At 42.8% G+C, this 22,009-nt stretch overlaps 2 protein-coding genes across 2 annotated transcripts; both read right to left on the bottom strand.

Annotated features, from left to right (window-relative positions):
• Positions 1-1,870: 1,870 nt before the first annotated feature.
• On the bottom strand, positions 1,871-20,104 carry grk7b (G protein-coupled receptor kinase 7b). The gene is made up of 4 exons (XM_084950917.1): positions 18,466-20,104; positions 17,535-17,972; positions 14,560-14,831; positions 1,871-13,047 (listed from the first exon to the last, which is right to left on the bottom strand). The coding sequence occupies exons 1-4, from the start codon at positions 19,063-19,065 to the stop codon at positions 12,720-12,722; spliced, it is 1,638 nt and encodes a 545-aa protein (XP_084807043.1). The 5' UTR covers positions 19,066-20,104; the 3' UTR covers positions 1,871-12,719.
• Positions 20,105-20,217: 113 nt separating this feature from the next.
• Positions 20,218-21,477, bottom strand: rnf7 (ring finger protein 7). Its single transcript, XM_084950918.1, has 3 exons — positions 21,244-21,477; positions 21,095-21,142; positions 20,218-20,722 (listed from the first exon to the last, which is right to left on the bottom strand). Exons 1-3 carry the CDS (start codon positions 21,407-21,409, stop codon positions 20,604-20,606), a joined length of 333 nt encoding a protein of 110 aa, XP_084807044.1. The 5' UTR covers positions 21,410-21,477; the 3' UTR covers positions 20,218-20,603.
• Positions 21,478-22,009: the final 532 nt, after the last annotated feature.

Below are 22,009 nucleotides of genomic sequence, written 5' to 3'. Positions count from 1 at the left end.
CAGACTTTTGCTCTTTGCACCTCTCCTACCACCACACTGATATCCACTATGTTTTCAGCATACTGAGGAATGCTAGCTCGGGTCACTCGATGTGAGATCTTCCCCTCTGGCTATAAAGCCCACTTTATACTGCTGCACATCTGTGCCCCCGCTCGTGGAAATATCACATTTGGCTGTTTGTGACTTGTGTGCTCTTGCTGGCGTGTGGGACACATGCACAGCTCACTTACACCCTTTTACCCGTGGATGCCAGGCCAGGCTTCTCTAATACATGCTAATGCATTCGGGGTGGAACATGTGCTGTATTTCCTAAGGTTTAATCCAAGCTAATGTTTAAAACATTTGACCTTCATGTGTTGATATCACTGCACAGCCAAATGAGTTAATTCCGGCTTCAGTCACTGCGACTGCTTCAGCGACCTCGCGTAGCATACTTGCAAGGGATTACATCGATGATCTGTGATAAAGTGCTCGACTGTTTTCCACACGCTGCTCTCATGGCCACAAGGGCATTAGAGATGGATAGAGACACAGAGAGTGCAAGAGAGAATGAGGGAGGGAGACGGAAATAGCAAGCGAGTTAAAAGGACACAAAGAGGGACAGAGAGATACTGAGAGCGAGAAACACAGGAAGACAGAAGGCCGGGTTAGAGGGAGGAATGAGCAGAAGCAACGGACTGCGAGCATGAGAGGGAGAGGGAGCGAAAGAGGGGAACAAAGAGCATATTGTCAGTGCTGGGCGCTAATCGTCTCCTCTTAGGCTGCCAGAGACAACAGGTGAGAGCAGTTTGACTCCCTGCAGGCTCCATGAGGCCTTCATGGCTCTCTGTGTGTGTCAGTGTGTGTGTGTGTGCCGTGGCCAGGGGACCACGGGAGAACTCACTCAATGCCAACTCAAACGGCAAATGAGGGCCGCACCATCAAAGTGTTCTTTTCAGACATGCCAGGGCCTCGGCCGTTTGTGTTTGTGTGTACGGGCGAGTATGCACATTGTGCGAGCGTCCCCATTTGCATCATGTGCAGTATCTCCTCCCACCAGCCGTAATAATTGTATATGTGTTCAAAGCGACAACAGAAAAGGACATTGCACCGGCTGGAAAAAAAAAATATATATGAGAGAGGAGCGCCTTTGATGTTTACAAGAGTGCGTGGGCTTATTATGTGTTAACAATCTGACAAAGCATGCGACCCAGAGCAGCTGTTTGAAAAAGTCTCACCTTCAGGAGGATGGAAGTGACTGCAGAATATCAAGCAGGAGTGATTAAGCAAGGAGAGCAGCTGTAAGTGATGCGGGTTTAAAAGAAAAATTCTCAGGAAGGGGAGATCTCATGTTAGTGTTGCATTTCAGTGAAGTGACTAGCAGACCTCGCCGTGTAGATGCTTCTCGGAGGTGAAAATTTGAAGGTGAGTATTTTTTCGGAGTTCATGTGTATCAGGACTGGACCTGGAGTTAAATCACATGAAGAGGAACAGATCACAGGGGAGGGGGGACACTGATGTAGAAGTCTCAAAAATGTTCATTTTGTTTTCTAAATTCACAAAATTGTTTTCCTTTCTCCTCCAAAAGTCTAGTTTTTAGGTTAGTTTTAGTTTACTATAATAACCGTGGTATGGACTTTGTGACAGTAGGAAGGAAAAACTTGCTTTTAGCAGGAAGAAAAGTCTGGCAGAACCAGGCTCACGCCCACACATGTGGCCCACACATGGGCCAGCACAAGGCCAGTTGCAGACACACTGGTGGTCCTGTGCTGGCCCATGTGTGGATTACCTCTGGCAAACCAGATCTGGGCCACCAAAGGGCCGTCATTCTTTGCGGTATGTGGGCCTCGTGTAAGTTGTGTGCAGCCACGGGCCAGTTGCAGACACACTGCTGGCCCGGTGCTGGCACAGATGTCAGCCTAATGTGTACCTTAGTGAAGACATGTAATAACAACATGTACCGGAACATATTAGCGCAAAAGAAACATGACAAAACTCTGTTTAGACAGTGAACGGACTGATTCTTATATAGCACTTTTCTACTCTCCCAGATTACTCAAAGTGCTCCATACAACATGACACATTCACCCAATCACACACTTTCTCTAAACGGAGAACTTCCTAACTACATTCGTACACATCAACACAGTTGACATGCAGACTGGAGGAGCCAGGGATCGAACCACCAACCTTTCAATCAGTAGATGACCCACGCTACCTCCTGAGCTACAGCCACCGGGTGGTAACCATAAGTAAGCCGTCACCGGTTTTGGATAAAGTGTACACTCACAAACCTGTCAAACCTGCAGTTGAAACGTTGGCTACTATAGCAGTATAGTATTGTAACATGGCATATGGGTCTTCTAACTAAAATAGGAAAATAAATAGCACCATTATTGCCAGACCTGGCCCACATCTGGTTGACATACACCCCGCCATGACACCGGTCAGTCAGAAGGGCCAGATTGATGCTGGACCCGGGCCAGACCTGTTTTCTATGAGCCTGGGCCACATACACCAAACTACAATCTGGCCAGATGTGGCATGCCATCACACAAACAGTGCCATCTACGCCAGACCTGGCCCACATCTGGATGACATACCACTTACCATGCCAGAAGTCAGCCAGCAGTGCCGGCTTGACACCAGATCCGGGCCAGACCTGTCTGCTATGTGGGTAGGATTGGGCAATTGGGTAAACATATCCAATTTTGGGGGAAGTGATTGGGGTATTTTTCTACTTCAAACCATTAACTTAGTAAAAAATGAACTTGTAAAGCACAAAAGCTGAAGAGTGTACAGACGTGTTGTACAGACGTTGAAAGATCTGGTAAGACCTGGTATTGTATGCGGACTGCAGACTTACATGAGTCATTAAAAAAAGTCGCAATAAACCAGAATTTTCCATTAAAATGAATAATTTCTGTGTCCTGAGAATTCACTGGTGTTGCAGCTGGCGTGATATGTCTAGTTTGGCATACAACAGGTAAAACTCTGACTTCCAGAAAGCTTCAAAATGATGTAACATTTCTGAATGCTTATTTGGCCCTTTAGCCACAGCACTTTTGATAATGCAGTTATGGAAATATAAGCACAGTGACAAGTTCTGGCAATACACAGGCATCCGAGATGACGTCACTTGTTTCAGTCTCATTTTAAGCCATTTGTGATAAAATCATTTGACTTCCAAATAGAAGAAAAACAGCCATCAGTACCATTTTAGGTGTACTAGCCATTGTGTTGGTCACTCTGAGAGTGGAAAAGAGCTGCAGTGGAAAACAAAAAGCAGTGTAAGCTCTGTTGTGCAGGGCATGTAGCATTAACTATGCATGCAGGGATAAACAAATGTACCGGAGTCACAGCAGACCATGTCGGGAAACATCTGGGGGGAGTGTGTGCGTGTATTTATGCTGACATATTTGTGTGTGTGTGTGTGTGTGTGTGTGTGTGTGTGTGTGTGTGTGTGTGTGTGTGTGTGTGAGCCGGCAGACCGCAACCTCCTGATCATCACAAGATAAAGCCCGGCCCTTTAATCCATCGAACATGCGAGTACAAAACGTCATTCACTGAAGATAAAAATAAGCACGATAAGGTTACAGTGTGGAGTTTTTAGTTTTGAGGCGTGTCACCACTGAAAGCACTCTCAGCAGAAGTTGTGGTCAGCGTTAGTGAACCTGCAACTCGAGCTCAGTTTTCTTTTAAATGCCAAAAAGATTGCCGGCAAACAAGAAAGAGCCAAAAGTAGAACCTCCTAAATTAGTCCATCAGTCAAAACAAGTGGTAGTACCTCCGAGGACGCCAGCGCCCAGAGAGTGTTTAAAACTGGATGTTTCATGTGGGAACTAAGATCAATCTTTTTTTTATTTTTTTATTTTTTATCACACACAGTTTTCAGGATAAATAAATATCTAGTTTTTCTGGTACTGTAGTCCTTTATGTGGAAGACACCGCTACAATATAGTTGTAACATTTTGATCATTCCTGAATCCTGATTTATCTTTTTTTTAACTATTTCTTTTGCATGCAAACAGCTTCTTTTTTGTCAGTTTAAGGGGAATTTTTCCAAGAGTTGACTGATTTTAGCTACCCTAACATAACACGGCTTCAATAAATCTGTACTAAAGGCTGCAAACTCCTTTGTGGTTGTCTGGCCTGTAGCATTTAGCCCGGAGTGAATGTCACACACACCTTCTGTGGGTCAGCAGTGTACTTTAGTACAGATATCCCCTTTTCTATTTGTAGCTAAAAAAAAATGTAAGGTGTGGTTTACAACTGCTCCGTCTGTCTCAACAAACTTTAGGCTAAGAAACAAGGCTGGAATAAACTAAACAGTGTGGGCACAATGGCCTTATTCAGGCCTGCAAGTCTTGGTTAATTGATTGATTAGAGCATATAAAATACATGTGACTCTTCACATGCATTTTAAACTTAATGCATTTTTTCAAAAATATAAACTAGAACACAAACATATTATATTTGCATTTATTACAAATGTTACCAGCCAATTTATCAGGTACAGCTGTGGCCACAACTGTGCCACTCTGGTCAGCTAAGAGCAGGAAACCGAGATACAGTTTTACACAGGCCCTTTAGTACCAACATTTAAACACCACAGTCTATCTGAGCATATTGCTGACCCTTTCCATGCCTTTATCACCACAGTGTACCCACCTACTAAATCATCTCAAATGCTTTCTTGAACTTGACAATGAGTTCAGTGTACTTAAAAGGCCTCCACGGTCACCAGATCTCACTCCAACAGAGCACCTTCAAGATGTGGTGCAACGGGAAATTCTCATTATGGATGTGGAGCCGACAAATCTGCAGCAACTGTTTGATGCTGTCATGTCAACATGGACCAAAAACTCTGAGGAAAGTTTCCAGCACCTTGTTGGATCAGTGCCATGAACAATTAAAGCATCTCTGAAGGCAAAAAGATGTCCAACCAAGTACTACCCTAATAAAATGGCCACTGAACTATTTTTGTGCACCAAGATTGAATGTGTCTGAATACTTTCTAAAGCAACTGCCTAATGAGAAGGCATGAGGAAGTTAGGCCTCGTTCTCTGGCCTAACTTCTTGAGGCCAGAGAACAAGTTCTTGATGTAGATAAGCTCAAAGTGGACGATCTCCAGACCTCGCCTGCTCAGCGACATCTCCCCCACAGTCAGTACAAAGTGCATTCCTGTAAGAGTCTAAACATTTCGCCAAATATCTGAGTGTACCTCATCTTCTTTCTTTCCTGCTCGTGTGGAGTCACTGTGTGAGAAGTACCTGTGAGGAAATTCCACAGAGTTTGGTCATAATAGTATGGGAGCAGTTTAATTATCTTTTTTTTCCCAGCTCTGTACTTTATATAAACAGACTTCATATTTCAACAGAATCCACACATCGGCCTCTTTCTTTGTTACAGTCGCAGTATCCATTAGCAGCATCAACACACCCCAGATGTCCAAGGACGGCCGCAGAGGAGCGAATTTAGCCACACACACACATGCCAAGTGATATTGACAGACTGGAAGAGGTAGATTAGAGAGTCTGGGAACACACACACACACACACACACACACACACACACACACACACACACACACACACACACACACTTAAAGCAGAAAAAGACTTGGACTGAGTCCAGACTGCCTGTCGCGCCAACTGTCAGTCATATTACACTGCTAACAAAGAATGCAAGAAATACCAGCAAATTAAATCAAACTGGATACACTCTTAGAAACTAACACCGCCTCACAGATTACATTTCTGGTTCTCTGTCACCATTACCCAACGTCGTGATGACTTTTGTACCTGCTCCTGAGCACACACACATACACACGAGCAGCATATCTGTCCACACAAACACAGATGCCAGCAGTCCCCCCACAGTCGGTGACCCCTGAGGCAGCACGGTGCACTGCAATTAAAGTACATTAACACATGCACCACAACTGTTTCTTTCCTTCACTGTTTAAGATGAGGAGTTGTAAAGTGTTTCCCTGATACAGTATTCTGTATCATTATATCCCTCTCCCTTCGTTTGATGTGCTGATCTTCAATCACCCTGCACTGGAGGGGTGAAGGAACATCAGAAAGCTTAACGCTCCGGCCAACTCCGGTTTCAGGATGCTATAACTTTTTGAACTTTAAGCTGTTTCCTTGGGATTTTCTACTTGTGGGAGAGAACTTTATTCCTAGTGACAGGTGACCGGAGAGATGTGGCAGACTGCTGATCAAGGAAATGGCTGAACTGTGAAAGTTAAGAAGCAGGATAACAGCTTAAAAATCTACTGAGGCCAACATTAAAAGTAAAGGATTTATGATAGAAACAGCTAAGAGTGCTGTATGAAGTGGTGAAAAAATACACTGTTTACTAATTTGTTCACTTTAAATAGATGTAGATGCAGGTCCTCTTTGAGAGGACCCAGAAATAATGAAGGACACCTTTTGATTGTCAACAATCCTGAAATTAATCAATTTATGGAGAATATAATGTATTCATTAGCCTAAACTAGGGGATTCCTGATGTGTCACTGATGTTGTTTTGTCCGGCCTTCCTCCCCTCACCCCCAGCTGGTCGCGGCAGATTGCTGCCCCTCTCTGAGCCTGGTTCTGCCTGAGATTCCTTCCTGTTAAAAGGGAGTTTTTCATTCCCACTGTCGCCAGGTTCTTGCATGTACACTGAAAACAAAAGAACCTGTTGGATTTACTTAATTCAATAGTGGAAATTTTTTGCACACAATTGTTTTGCTTTGGAAGAAACTTAAACAACTGAGTTAAATCAACACAACTTATTCATATTCAATAAAGCTGTGCATTTTGTGTTGATGAAATGTGATTGAAACATGTTTAAATGAAGCAAGTTGTCACTTTATTCCAACACTATTCAATAACTTTTACCCAAATACTACTTGGTCATGTAAATACTACATGTTGTCTTCATATTACATAATGTTCAACAAAGTCTAGATAACATGAAAAGTTAATGGATTCACAACAACTTCCACTGTATCCATCCTACTATCTTTATCCGGGTTGCTGAGGAGCTGGGGCATAACCCAGAAGTGATAGGGTAAGAGGCAGGGTACACCCTGGACAGGTCACCCGTCTCTCACAGAGAGACAACAACTATTTGCACTCACATTCACACTTATAGGTAATTTTGAATCACCAATTAACCTAACTCGAATAACTGCATGACTTTTAACTGTGGGAGGAAACCAGATTACCCAGAGAGAACCCACTGCAAACTATCTAGATTGGGGATTTGAACGCACGCCCTTCTTGCTGTGAGGCAACAGTGTTAACCACCACGTCACCAAACTGTCAAACCAGGCTTAACAAAAGTATAGCTATGATTACAAGGCTTCATGCAGAATTTCTTTATGTTTTTGTCCTTGACAGGTTAAACCACAATAAATAGCGATGGCGTACATGTGGTGTGTGTGTGTGTAGTTGTCTGCCTCTTATAAACCCAGTCCAGCAACTAACCACTCTTACTAGATCCTATCATGTCATCTCAACAAGAACAAATTAAGTTGTTGAATATTATGCAGATCCTACATGATTTAATTACGTTCACCATAGAAACATGAAATAATTTGTTCAAATTACAAGTTGTACTTTTGTAAATGCAACAACCGCCCAATTTCCTTTTTATGAGTGTAGGGAACTGTCTGATTGTTGAGGTTTGTTCTGTATTATTGTAGATTCTTTACAAAAATAAAAATTTATAAAGTGCCTTGAGGCAGCTGTTATTGTCAATTGGCATTATATAAATAAAATGAAATTAATTGTTGGCGTTTATTTAAAAAAAAAAAACCTTTGTTGACAAATAGGCAGCCAATGGTAAATGGACTGCTCTACCTGAGCACTCTTTACAACATGCTCCATTCACACAAGCAGGTTTTTGTTTTTTTTACTATACTTTACTGGAGCAGTCTGAGATCAAACCATCAACCTTACAATTAATAGATGACCTGCTCTACCTCCTGAGCTACAGCCATTAAAGAAAACCATTAAAACCACCTTTGGAACTCCTCCTGCCTTTATGCCACCACCACTGTCATGGCAAAATGATGCTTGTTGGATAATTTCTGTGCTGTTGCAATGACACGAAAACTCAGTACATCCATCTGTTCCTCCGTCATCCATCCATCAATCCACCTGGATGGGCTTGCAGAGGTAGTAGTGCAGAGACTCTCTGGACCAATATCCTCTTGATCCTCTAGTTCTTCTGAAGGGGACACACCAAGCCATTCAAGAGATGATCCCCTCTGTGTGTCCTGGGTCTGAACCACAAACACTGCTTGCTCTAATGTCTACGTATCGCCAATATGACAGAAGGTAAGGATGATTGCTGGATGATTTTTGTGCTGTAGCAATAACACAAAGACTCAATCCGTCCATCTTTCCATCCATTTATCTGCTGATATAACATTAGGTAAGACTTACATACTATACCAAAGCTTAGGATCCAGACACATCAATGAGCGAGTAAAGTCTTCTACATATGTGCTCCTGTAAGTAATTTTTATCCACTTCTAAGCCTTAAGTGGCCTTTTTTCCAATCACCTGACACTGATATGTTAACCCTTTGAGGTTAGAACCTTAACCCTAGCTCTATGTGTTGGGGAAAAGCAAAAATAACTTTTGTGGACAATATTTAAATAGCGTTTGATGAGTCAGAATAATTATTTGTTCTGTCCTCTAGTTGACAAGATTTTGGAGTAATCACATGGGCTTGACAGGGTTGATGTCTTGGGGTAATTTTTGCTGCTTTCGATATAGCTGTGCAGTCATGGTTCAAGACACTTTCCCAGGACGTGAGTTTAGAAACCGGTGCCATCATTTGGTCTCACTGGCAGCTTTTTTTGTTTGTTGTTGGAGAAAAACGTCAGAACATGAGATTAAATCACATAAACAGACGATTCTTGCAGTAAAGGGACCAAACATGGTGCAGAGATAGGATGAAGGCTAAGACTGTTTATAAATGTGTGTGTGTGTGCCTTGTCCATGACGTTGTCCACCCCCTGGCACTGGAAGGGGTCTGAGGTCTGGGCACCATGGAAACTACCCACTGGGCCTCAGTGGGGAAGAACATCATGCACACACACGCTCTGTTTCTGTTGGACCGCCAAGCACGAATTCACTTATTTGTGGAAATGTTAAGAATTCAAGCAATGAAGCTTAGAAAATTGAACGTGAACCAAAAGAGCAAAACACTTTCTGGGCTGTAGCAGTGAGGCTCACACTGGCAGCTCAGCGGGATGAGGATCTCGGTCCTGATCTGGTGCTCGATTCTCGGTTCAAATTTTTCTATATTTTTGTTACGCTGAATGGCATGAAATTTGCCTAGAAGGGAGAAAAAGAAAAGATTTCAACCATTTAAAAACAGACTTTAATCCTAAAAATATAGACCTCACACCAGCTTTGAGTACGAGACAGCTCTCTTCCTCCTTCATTCTCTCCCTCATGGCTGGCTCTCGCTTTCCTTCAGCAGACAATGGCCTCTCTGTCTCTGCTATTTAACCATTTTCTCACCTATCCCAAACACTCACACACATAGAAGTGCGTATATAAACATCGCTCGGTGTAATTTTCATGTTTACGCCTTTTGAAGAACACGCACACATACGCACGCAGAGCCAAAAAAGGGGAAAAAGCAGCGATATCAGTGGTGTGATACCATCCTGAGGATGCCAGGGCAGAACTGAAGTGTGGCACATGCCTTTGATGTGAATCCAGAGCATGGGCATGTAACAAACGCAGATACCAAATTACACCCTGTCCTGCTTTGATCTCTAAAACCCCACGCCTGCTTCTACAGAGGTAATAAGATTGTGTGTGTGTGTATGTGTGTGTGTGGATCAGAGAGAGAGTGCGTGAAAGTCTTCTGTGGGATCTGTGCACATCTTCTTCTGCACAATCGGTGCTACAGATGCAGAAAGGTGCGTGCACCAGTGTGTATTTGCATGCCTGAGTGCAAATGTTTTATAGTACATGTTGTGTGTGCGTGTGTGTGTTGCAGAGTTGTTTGTGCTGTTTGTGAATTGGAGGGCAGCATTACAGCGCTGGGCCGTGGGGAACTAAACCCTGGCAGCAGCTTGTACGCGCCTGGTAAAAACATGTTCCTGGCGACCTTCTGCCGAGTTTGCCTTGTCGTCACGTCGTCCACAGTGGACTCCCCACTCTGCCTTCACAGCCACGATGATCAGGTTGCGTCTTGGATTTCCATCTTGAAGCACCCTCTAATCTCGTGACAGTGGAGCGTGAAGGGGGGCCACTTCTCTGCCCTGTAAGGTCGCCTCTCCCCTGCCCGCGCAGAAATTAGCGCAACACATGTTTATGTGTCCCTCATTACCTGAACGTGCTGAGGGGTTTGTTTTTTGTTTTGGAGGGTTACGCTGACAATGACAGATGAAGCAATCCGAATCAAATATTGAAGCAACATGATGTAACTGAAGACACAAGCGCCTCTCTGTTTTTCAGATCGACACCGGGCTGCTTGGATAAATGATGACAGATGAGATCTGCAACCGTGAGATGAGCAACAAGAGGATAATCACAATGACTGCGTAGCTTTCGACCTGTAACTTCACGTCATCGCTCTTGTGACTCACTTGTTTGCAGAAATCATCAGCGGCAGGAGGACAGGGAAATAACTTTATTTCACTCAAGCTTTTTGGAAATTTGCTTTTTTTTTCTTTCATCACAGCTTGTTAAAAAAAAAAGGTTTGCCAGCATCAGTAGCAAAAAAGATGATCCATAAAATCCTTGCAAACCAAAATATGTTGTTGAAAGTACAAGAGCATATCATCTAAACTGCAAGAAAAGCACATTTCTGTGTTCAGAAATGCATTACAAAAGATGATTGGCATTGTTTGGCACTAAGGTACAGTGGCCCTGAGAGGTCAAATGCACTGCAACTTAAGAAAACAGAAGCAGATAGAAAAACACAACGGAAATGTTTTCGGGGACAGAATAATGTGACAGATGAGCTGTGATGCGTGTCAGTTTTAGTCACATGATTCATGTAATATTGTAGAAACATGTTTGGTATTAGCTATTTACTGTTAGCTTGTCACATCCGCGTCTGGTCCGTCACCTTATTGTCTCCCCAAAAACTGTTCCGTTGTGCTTTGTGAAACTTTTTGTTTTGTTTTTGTTTAGTTATTGTGATGTTTTTTCTATTTGCTGGTGTGTGATACTGCAGTAGTAGTATGTACTGATCCAATACTAAGTATATACTAATACCAAGTACCAATACTTTTAACCTATAAAGCCAGCTTCTGTAGGGGAGCAGCGTGCCATTATTAATGAGAACAATCAGCATCAATTTGGAAATTCTGAGCACATTTTAATGACCACTAAATCACTGTGATTTTTACTTTCCACAATAATTATTTTACACAACAAAACACAACTTTTAGCTTTTTATGTATTTTAAATCTGAATGTTTTTGGAGACTGTCTTGTGCCTGTCTTTAAAGCAGTTTGGGTCAACTTCTGTTGGTTATTACATTCACAGACATTTTTGGAATTTATTTTTTCATTTTCAAAAGCTAAAGTATCGATTCTATAGCGCCAGTATCGGTCGGATACCAATACCAGCATTGGTATCTAGAATATCGATATCTGGATCGATCTGCCCACCACTTTTCTTAAGTTGCAGTTGTTTAAAAGTTTATAAGTAAAAATAAGTCAAAAATAAGACACCTAGGGGATTCTGGTAGCCTAAAGGCCAAACCTGGCCCCCTGAAATCTGCTGTTTTCCAAGCAGAAGCTACAGTAGAGTCTGCAACGATTGATTAGCAGTAACAGTCCGTTGATTTACTTCAACCTGAGTCTTCAGTCATGAATCAGGAGAAACTATGGATCCTTAAAGGCAACTTGTGTGTGAAAGGTTTTCTCAAACAGCCTACTTTTTGTTGTTGTTGTTGCTGTGCACTGAGCACAGCAACAAGGGGTTTGTGCATAAACAAAGGGTGATTTGAGGGGGCTGTAAAGGGGTTTGGCGTTGGCTCGATGGTGCCAGAAAATCTATGTTAACATGTTCTCAAGTGGAAAAACTTTGTGCATGTACGACAATTTGTCTCCCTCGGTCGTTAAAATTAGTGAACGAGTCATCCAGTGCTTGTAAATACCAGAGCAGCGCGGGATAATGGGGATGATGATGATGAGTGCCGTGGGAGGTTGAGCGAGCTCCGTGAGCGTCTGGCGGCGCTCAGTGGTGCACTGAGAGACTTCATCAGCACGACCCTGAGCAGGAGCTCATCAGAGGGGGAAAGAAGAAGGGCTCTTCAGAGGGCCCGTGTGAAACGTGGGCCACTAATAGAAAGGTGGCGCATTAGTGTGATGACACGCACCCATTATGGAGCTTGTTTACAAACACACGTAAACAGCTGCCTGCGAAAAATTGCAGAGTGATGTAATGGAAACTATGAAGGCGCTGGGATCTGCTGTCTCACCGGGAACAGAGGGCAAAGTATAAAGCCGCAGCTGCAGTACAATGTCAGCATGTTTTCCATCTGGGCATTAATACTGCAAGTTTATTTTACTGCAGCTACTAATGTCCTATTATGTTTGGCTGTGGCTGCATAATGAAATTATTTATGTGGGGAAATGTACTGAGGTTAAGGAAAAAGGGCACGCGTAAAAAGGTTTCCGAGGCACATAATTGAAGGCACTTCGATTTAAGGACATCTGTGCATATTCAAGTGTCCAAAATTCCTCCTGTGTGTGTGCTTAGAAAAGGACGCACAGCCTGGTTTTCCACGCAGTCTCTCGGTCGCGTTGGATGACCGTGGCGCTGTTCAGCTCGTCAAACACGCCGCTGTCAATCATCTCCTTCTGCCACTGCATGGACACTGCGCCCGTGCTGAACTCCCTGAAGAACTTCTCATCCTTGGTGTCAAACGTGACGTCCTTGATGTCAGAGTTGTCCTTGAACTCGTCCGCGTCTTTGGCGTAGACCACGTTGGGCTTTGGCACCCAGGGGGCCTCCAGCAGGCCCGCCTCCAGTCGGTGGAAGTTGATGCTGTTGAAGAACTCATGGCTTCGTGGGTCATCGCCTCTAAAGGTGATGGATTAAGAGGAAGTGTTACTTTGAGGCATTCAGAGAAATGCCTTGTCCATTAACACAAAACATGTCAGAAATATGTGACGAGAAGTTATTGCCACGCATTCAGAATCATCTGCCTTCTGTTGATTTTTTATTTTTACACCCATATTCTACACCACTCCATCCAGCTTCAACCTTTCTGCACTTAACTTGACTCAGAGGTTATAATGAAGGTGACACATTACTGAGGAGTTTAAATAATTGAAATTATTGAAAACACGTAACTCCAGTGACCTTAAGTTTCACTGTCAATATAATAAACACATGTTCTTCTTGCATTTATGTAATTACAGAGCCGCTATGAAGCTATACCTATAAGCGGCTCTGTAAGTTTGTGCAAATGAAGCGAATTAAAAATAGCCTTCTTTGCTAACAAATAAAACTCAGAGCAGCCAAATGGCTTTAAAAATAGTAAAAGTAGAAAAATAAATGGGTCCAGCTGCAGATCAGCCAGCTGTGTTGGCAGGAAAAGCAAACAAATCTGTTCGTGCTCTGTTGTTAACTTTTCTCATTGGCTCCTTGGGAAACTCAGGACTGACCATGAACGTTTATGCATCCAATATATAAATATAAACATATGAAATTTGTTTCATAGGCTACAAATTTTTATAATTGGAGAATGTAAAGAATCACACAAAGTACATTTTTGTCACATGGAGCTGCTGGAGAGGACCAAAAGCAGAGCTGATGGTCACAAAGTTCCTCTGAAAGGCTTCGAGGACACACCCTCCCTTTGTTGTGATGCTTGGAGAGAACTTAAGACGACAAGTTAAAAATATAAAAATAAACTGAAGCATTCCTCAGAGAAGTTTGAAAGTCACAAAATAAAAATCAAAGCACATTCAAGTCGGTGCCTTCGTTTTCTCTCAGGTAATAATTTCCTTTTTGAACAAATTTAGCGCCCCCTTGTGTTGGTGTGGTTGTAGTACTTCATCAGTGTTCATGTTGATGCTTTTTTCTATCATTTGTGGTCGAAATCGAGCAATCTCTACTCAGGATTGTCTTAAGTGCTTCTTATGAAGGCCCTTTTGGTTCGTGGAGATGTTTCACCTCTCATTCAAGAGACTTCCTCAGTTCTGTAAACTGACTGGATTTGGTGTTGGATAAGCGGGCGCAGGAAAATCCACAAGCAGGGGTTAAATATGTCGGACAGTTCTTAGAACTGAGGAAGCCTGTTTGATGAGAGGGGACAAAGCAAAAAGCAAAAAGAAATCCAGCTGCCTTCGTTTCAAGTGTTTAAGACTAACATGAGCTGAGAACCTACACTGAGATGTTTCTCCTCAGAATGCTGAAATATTTATTTCTGTTTATTAAAGACTTCCTGGTCCCATTTCTTGTAAAAACCACACCAAGAGCCACGGCATGTCTTCATAAGTAAAAAAAAAGGAAGTGAGACTTTTTCTGCTGCCGGGCGACTTCGCTCCATTACATCTAAACCATTCAAACTTTCTGTGTTTTTCTTACTGGCACCCAAAGCGACGCGCCACCCTCTTCTTGAGGAAGCGGCTGATAATATCTTTGGTGGGAGCATCGAAGGATTTGTGTTCAAACTTGCACTCGTCCTCCAGGGTGCGGCGAGTCACCTCATCGTTCTGCACCTTCTCCCTGAAGTCTCTGAAAGGCAAGCGGGCGGCCACCATCTCATAAATGCTGCATCCCAGGGACCACCAGTCCACAGAGTAGCGGTAGTACTCCTGCTTCAGAACCTCAGGGGCCATGTAGCCAGTCGTACCAGCCTGACCACACACAGAGAGCACAAGAAGAGAATTTAGGTTTTCATTGTTTACAATTTTTTTGGGTTATTTTTTTTGTGGCATTCAACTAAATTAAGCTCCAAAGAATTGTCAGTCATTTGCTGAGGTGTGTGAATGTAGTATGGGGTGGGAGAAATGGGGGGAAATGGATAATCACGGTAGGAAATTAACAAAAGGCGACGAAACATTGCTGCTTCCTTAGCAATTTATGATGCTCAGTAGGCACCTAAAGGCCCAAAGTGTGCAAGCTGTTCAACAGTGATTCAATATCAGAATCTGACATTGTTTCAACATTAACAGTGTTTGAGAATTTGACGTTGAATCAATGTCAGCGTTCAACATTGATTCAATATCAAAACATGACGTTGTTTCAATATTAAAAAAGGGTGCAAGAGTGACGTTCGGTCAACGTCAGATTTCATCGTTGATTCAGTGGAATCACCTGTTATTGACTAAACATTGAAACCATGTCTCCTTGCAATCTGGGTTGATACAAGCCAGGATGGATCCAGGCTTCATGTCCTTTACACCAAAGTCTGTCGCAGCAGAAATCCACACTCATCAGACCAGGAAATGTTTTTCTCGTCTGATGCAAATTGTTGCCCCAGTTTCCTGGTCTCAGTTGACAGGAGGGGCACTGTGACATCATCAAGGTATTTTCACCCAGAGAACTGAGAACAGGATGTTTTCTCTTTTCAGACCATGCTCTGCAAACCCTGCAGATGTTTGTGTGGGGAAAATCCCAGCAGATCCAACAGCCTTTGAAACACTCAGACCAGCCTGTTTGGCACCAACAACCACACCACATTCAAATTTATTTACATCACCTTTCTTGTTCATTCTGGTGCTCAGTTTGAACTTCACTAGGTCACATTGACTCTCTCTCTGTGTCTAAATGCATTAAGTTTGTGCCGTGTGATCGGCTAATGAGATATTTGCATCACTGACGGTCTTGTCAGGTGTTACAATTTTGTCAAAGGCTTCTGTGGGTCTGACTTCCTTTGCATACAGAGGAGTTGCCCCCTGCTGGCCATTGAACAGAATGCACGTTTAGGGCACTTAAGTATTTAGTATTTTGCTCAACAGCTGGTTGTGGAGCTGACAGACAGCAGTCTCTGATAGCCAGAAATACTAAAGTCCGAGATTCAAAAGACACAACTGTAAAAAAGACCTTTTTCTGAAACCATTATAAAGCAGGGAATGAACGTCAACATGATAATCTACTCCAACAAATCATTTATAGTTTGAATAATTATTTCAGTTATCTGCAACAAGAAGAAGCTGGATAAGATATACAGCTTCTGTTTAATTGAATATAACAAAAAACAATAAAACATCAAGATAAAAATGAAGATGCTAGAATGCACCAAAACAAGATAAAGAGAAAATGATGATCCTTTAAAGCGGGGGTGTCAAATATAAGGCCCAAGGACCAGAATCGGCCTGGTAAGCACTACAATCTGGCCCACTGGATGGCTTTGGAAAATTTGAAGGGTATAAATTTGCGATCTTTACTGCAGAAATGTAATTAAATAATCGATAAATAATTAAATAACAGCTGTTTCTTCAATATCTGCTCTATAGATTTTAGTTTTTTTTAAACTCAGTCCACAGTAAATAAAGAAAGAAAATGAGATTTTTTTTTTTGTAAATTAACTAAAGCTTTGAATTTTAAAATTACAAGACTGTCTGAAAAATTAAACAACCACAAAGTTTTCTGTAATCTTACACATTTCTTACAAATTTAAGCCCAAAGAGAGATTTCATTTCCTACAGCAGCGTTTCTTTTTCAGGTAGAAAAACCAAGACATGTGATTGAAGTTGAACTTCTTTACTTATATTGAAACTAAATAAATAAACGAGTAGTTAAACTCTCTGGTCAGCAGATCGAATGCTTCTGATCAGACGACCCCACTCAGACGAGACCGGGTGTTCTCTTTGGTTGCTCCCAAACTGTGGAACAGCGTTCCCCTCACAGTCAAATCTGCTCCCTCCACTCAGTCCTTTAAAACTAGACCTAAAAGCTTTTTTTACACACTGGCATTTGAGTCCTCCTGTACCTGCACCTGCCAACATATATTTCTTGCTTATTACTTTCCCTTTTTTTTTCATTTTACATTTTGTACAACACAAGTTGTACACCTCAGATCAAAGTGGGCTGTATGTGACCATGCCTGCTTTAAAAGGCACTTGTGAGACTCATCCAGTGAGTGGAGGCCTGCTGTGAATCCTCTGACTCCTCTGACTCTGACCTCTGGCAAAGCAAAGATTAGCCAGCGAATGCTAACAGGCTCTGGTCAATCTACCTTACATTTCTCAGGCTACGCAGCGTCCAACCGTGGATGAGGTCAGGCACCTTTTAATAAGATTCATTTGGGTTACACAGGGCTGTGCACTTATTCGTTGTTGGCCTGAGCAGGACTGGGAGTCACTATATCTATTCCTGGTAAGCTCCTTGGAATGGCAAGTGAACACACTGTGAGAGAATTCAGTGTTAATGTCAGTGAGGATTTCCTTAGTGAAGCAGAAAAATAATACAAAGCATTGGGTGGCCATGCAGGACAATAAAACAAGAGATTCTCTGGTATGGAGAGTAGAATTTCTTACTCTTGCACAAACCACAGAGAGCCCCTGATCCTGCACATATCTGACACTGAAAGTCTAGGCTAATCTAGAGACACTCACCTTCTGGCAGATCATTTTGCCCTTGGACAGCTCCACAGCCAATCCGAGGTCTGACAGGCGACATTGTCCTTTACCATCCAGCAGCACATTTTCAGGCTTCATATCACGGTAGACGATGCCCATGTTATGCAAGTGCAGGAGGCCACTGGTTATCTGGGCTGTGTAGTAAACCACACGCTCCATCCGTATGCCTCTCTTCCCTAAGTCGTATATGTGGAACCTGAGGTCTCCTCCAGTCATCAGGTCCATTACCAGGCACAGGTGGTGTCTGCTGTTGTAAGCGTAAGCCAGGTTTACGATAAAAAGGCTGTTGACCTTTTCCAGAATCTGCTTCTCCACGAGAGCCATTCTCTCACCGCCTTTCTTCTTCAAACGCCTCTTATCCAGCTTCTTGCAGGCGTACATCTGGCCCGTGTGCTTCACCTGCACCGCGCACACCTGACGGACACAGCAACATTACTTTCAAATTTATGACAAATCAATATGAAACATGTTTGAGCTACTTTCTGCTCTAAAGGACAAACTAGCCATGTTGCTATCACAACAGCCTAAAGGTGCTTTATGTTGTAAGATAAAGACAATATCATAGAGAAAACCAACAATCAGATGATTCCCTATGAGCAAGCACTTGGAGATAGTGGGAAGGGAAAACTCCCTCTTAACAGGAAGAAACCTCCAGAACATGCCTCAGGGAGCGGCGGCCACCATTTAGGATTAAAGTGAGGAAGACAAGACAAAGGATACAATATAATACACAATAATAAATGGTACGACATAACATTATTCTGTAGCAGGTGATTTAGGGGAATTATTTAAGTTAGTAGCCTGCCTCACTAATGTGAGTCACACAGTTCTGCTATTGGGCTGTAGCAGGAAAATCCGTTGACTGTCCAAACACTTTTATTCTGATGTTAATGTTTTTGGCACTCACCTCACCAAAGCCACCTTTTCCAAGAGTCCTGAACTCATAAAAGTATTTGTCAGTGATCTTCTGCCTCTCGTACTCCTTCCACTGCAGAAACCTGTAGAAGAACTGGCTTTTCAGGTACTCCGAGAAAGGTCTTCCCTTCAGGAACTCTCTAGTGGCTTCTCTCAGCTGGTCCAAAATCACCTCATCAAAGTTACTGTCTGATAAGTCCTTGCATGTTTCAGCATCCTCTTTGGTGAAGTAGGACAGGAATCCCGTAGACTGAGGCTGGCAGAACTTGGCGAGGATCGTCTGTTTGGCTTTTTCTCTTTTTTCATCTTCGGCAAAGCTCCACTTGCTCAGCTCATCCAGAAACTCAGCAGCAGCCGCGTACTGGTCATTAGAGGTCAGGAGAAACTGCTGGAACAGCTTGCTCCCCATAGGCTGTTGCTCGCAGAGTGACTCGTACATCTCTCCCTCTGCTGCCTGGAGAGCAGAGGTCTTTTTCAGCTTGGGCAGCGTCAGGGAGAGTCTCCGTTTTCTCAGCTCGTTGCGATCGATCTGCTGGGCCTTCAGGTAGGTGGTGTTGGCCACCAAGTTGTCCAATCCTAGCAGGTCACCCATGCTGGATGGATCCTGTGGCACACCAGCGGGCAGCGGATGAACTTAAAACGCTGACGTTAACCCATCTGCAAGTTCTACGCTCAACTGAGCACCTGCATCCTGAGCATCCCTCACTTCTTGGGCCATGCATGTTTGAGTCCTTAAAAGCACCACCGTCCTTAGGGATTTGTTGGTGGCTAAGGGTTTATTCGTAGGTGGCACACGGGGAAAGCAACTTATGTGGTTTGAACTTAAGAGGCTTTATCCTGGTCTATTCTTAGGAGTTACAAAGTGACTGTGTGCAGTAATTGGGCTGCCAGTATGACACGATGAGGTGGCTGATAAGGACCCTAACAAGTTATTGTAGGGTTGATGAACTCTTCATGAGAGTTTAATGCCACTGACAAGGCTATATGTGCATGCAATTTGGTATGCACACTTGGTTTATTATCACTTTATTAAAGTCTTCACTAAATGAGTCATAATTGGCTCAGTAGCAGCTCAGGAATTGATTTTTCCCAACAGCTAACAAAGCGTCTGAAGACTTAAAACGCTACCTTGACTCACTTTAATATCTTTGCTTGTTTTAAAACAACCGTGTGTACTAATTCTGAATATAATTTTTTTAAAAACCTCAGATTATAAATGACTGGATTTTCTGTTTCCTCTTTTACTTTATGGACAGAATAGCATGAAAAACTGGATGAATACAGTTTATAATTTATACCAAATTCTGACCCTACCATCTGAATGTTGTAGCAGAAATTGAGACTCATCTGAACAGGGGACTTTTTTCCCAACATTTTGTCATCACCCAGTTTGAACCGGAGCCTCAGCTTCCTGTTCTTAGCTGACAGAAGGTGGTGGTCTTCTGCCACTGTAGCCCATCTGCTTTAAGGTTCAGCACCTGCATTCAGAGATGCTCTTCTGCATACTCTGCAGACTGACCAAACTCCTCTGACATCAAGAAATCGTCCCAGAATATTAGCATTTTGTGAAATACTCAGATTACCTTGTTTGCCACCAATAATCATGAGACATTCAAAATCACTTCACCTTTCTTCCTCATTCTGATGCTGTTTGAATTTCTGTAGATCACAGACTACACCTACATGCCTAGATATGATGATGATAACAAGCATCTAAACCTAATAAAGTGTTCAGTGAGTCATATCATAGCATACAGAGTTTATTCAAACTTCTTACTGAAAACCCCCACATATTACAGATCTTCAGTCTTTATTTTTTTTTAAAAAAGAAGAGAAAAGGGTCACATATTCAAGGTGTGCCAAACACCACCACAGACACCAATGTAAAGCTAACAAGTGACCAAACAATTCAACATATTTCATCCATCTTCTTCAGGACTCCATGAGTAACCAGTGTGTGCAGCTTTCCTTTTGTCCTTCCTCTGGTACCGGGACTACTGAAAACATGCAATCAATAAGCAGGAGGACAACTGCGGTGTCAGCGGCTCTGCACAAGGCTCTGCAGTGATCACTGCCAAGTCTGTCACCGCTCTGGGGTGCACGCAGGTGTAATCCACCTGGATGTGCAGCTTATTTGCCGATTCTCTGAACCACCCAGTCCTGCTGGCAGAGGGGGCAGCGGTTGTTCTGCTTCACCCACAGGGACATGCAGCAGTTATGGAAGGAGTGGTTGCATTCTCCCCACACAACTGAAACACAAAGGCAGAGCATGAGTGGCACATATTGAGAAACCATTTACAATAAGCTAAAAACAAAACACGACAGTCCTATTCATTAAAGGCATTTATCATGCAAAATAGCACCCCCAAGGATTAGGTGCCCTTTGATACCTTATATTTATATCAAAATGCTAATAAATGGTCATATAAAATCTCTGCTTTATATTTTAAAAGAAAGAAGAAAGTAAAAGGTTATTATCTTGTATTTTGCCTGGCTCAGCGAGTTTGTCTAACAGCTCCAACTAGCTACTGTTAGCTTCTTCCCTTTTTTTTTTTTTTTGTGGATTAACCTGCCCAGTGTCTGTGCTGCTAATAAATATGTCAGTGCTGGCAGGGTCTTACCAACACAGTCCTCCTGTTTATTTTCCGCCTGGCATCGTAGACACGCATCTGAAAATGAAGAACAATGTTAGAGTACCACCACACGCCGGGCCGTTCGGGTTTTAAAGGTACAAGTAGCCAAGTTAGCTCCGTTAGCTCCTCGGACTCACCCATTACTTGTACTCGGCAAATGGCACAAGTGTCACACTCAACGTCCCAGCTCCACATAGCTACAGCATTCCACTTCTTCAGGGAAAACATCTTGTCCCCACCCGACTTGGAGCCCGACGAAGTATTGTGAGAGAGGACTAAACCTGGCTCGTCGCCGTCATCCATCTCTGCCGCACTGTAAATACACGCAGCTTAGCTAGGCTAAACAAAATGGATGAAACAGCTGGGTGATGCTAGCGCCAATGCTAGCAGGTTTAGCATGTGTCTTGTCTCCATAGAGACAGAAGAGGGCACTGTTTACCAGGAATTATCCACGTCCCAAAGGAACCGCACACCGACTAGTCTCTGCTTCAGTTTCTCATTTTGCAGGAAAAAGTTTAATCTTTGAAATACTGAATGTCCTCAATACTTTATGGTAACATAACATAATTAAATTTTAAGAAGTATATTTAAAATACTGTGTAAAAGTCTTGAGGCACTCCCATTTTTTTTATATTTCTCTAAGAAAATGCATTTGAAAACAGCATATAAGACAAAAACAGAATTAGTACAGTTCTAGCGAGTTTAAAAGTCAACCTTTATTTCTCAACACAGTCTGAACTCTCTCAGGGAAACTTTCTTTTAATTTCTTTAAGCAGTCTTCAGGAATAGTTCTGCAGGCTTCTTGAAGGACATTCAAATCTCTTCCTTGGATGTTGGCTGCCTTTGTGTAGTGTTCTCAGTTAAAATGATCCCACATTGCCTCAATAATGTTGAGGTTCGGGC

This window comes from Perissodus microlepis, chromosome 14 (genome assembly GCF_051167445.1).
Source record: "Perissodus microlepis isolate ML-2025 ecotype Zambia chromosome 14, ASM5116744v1, whole genome shotgun sequence".
NCBI lineage: Eukaryota > Metazoa > Chordata > Actinopteri > Cichliformes > Cichlidae > Perissodus > Perissodus microlepis.
The sequence above is the reverse complement of the archived record's forward strand: the minus strand, read 5'-3'. Positions and strand labels throughout refer to the sequence as shown.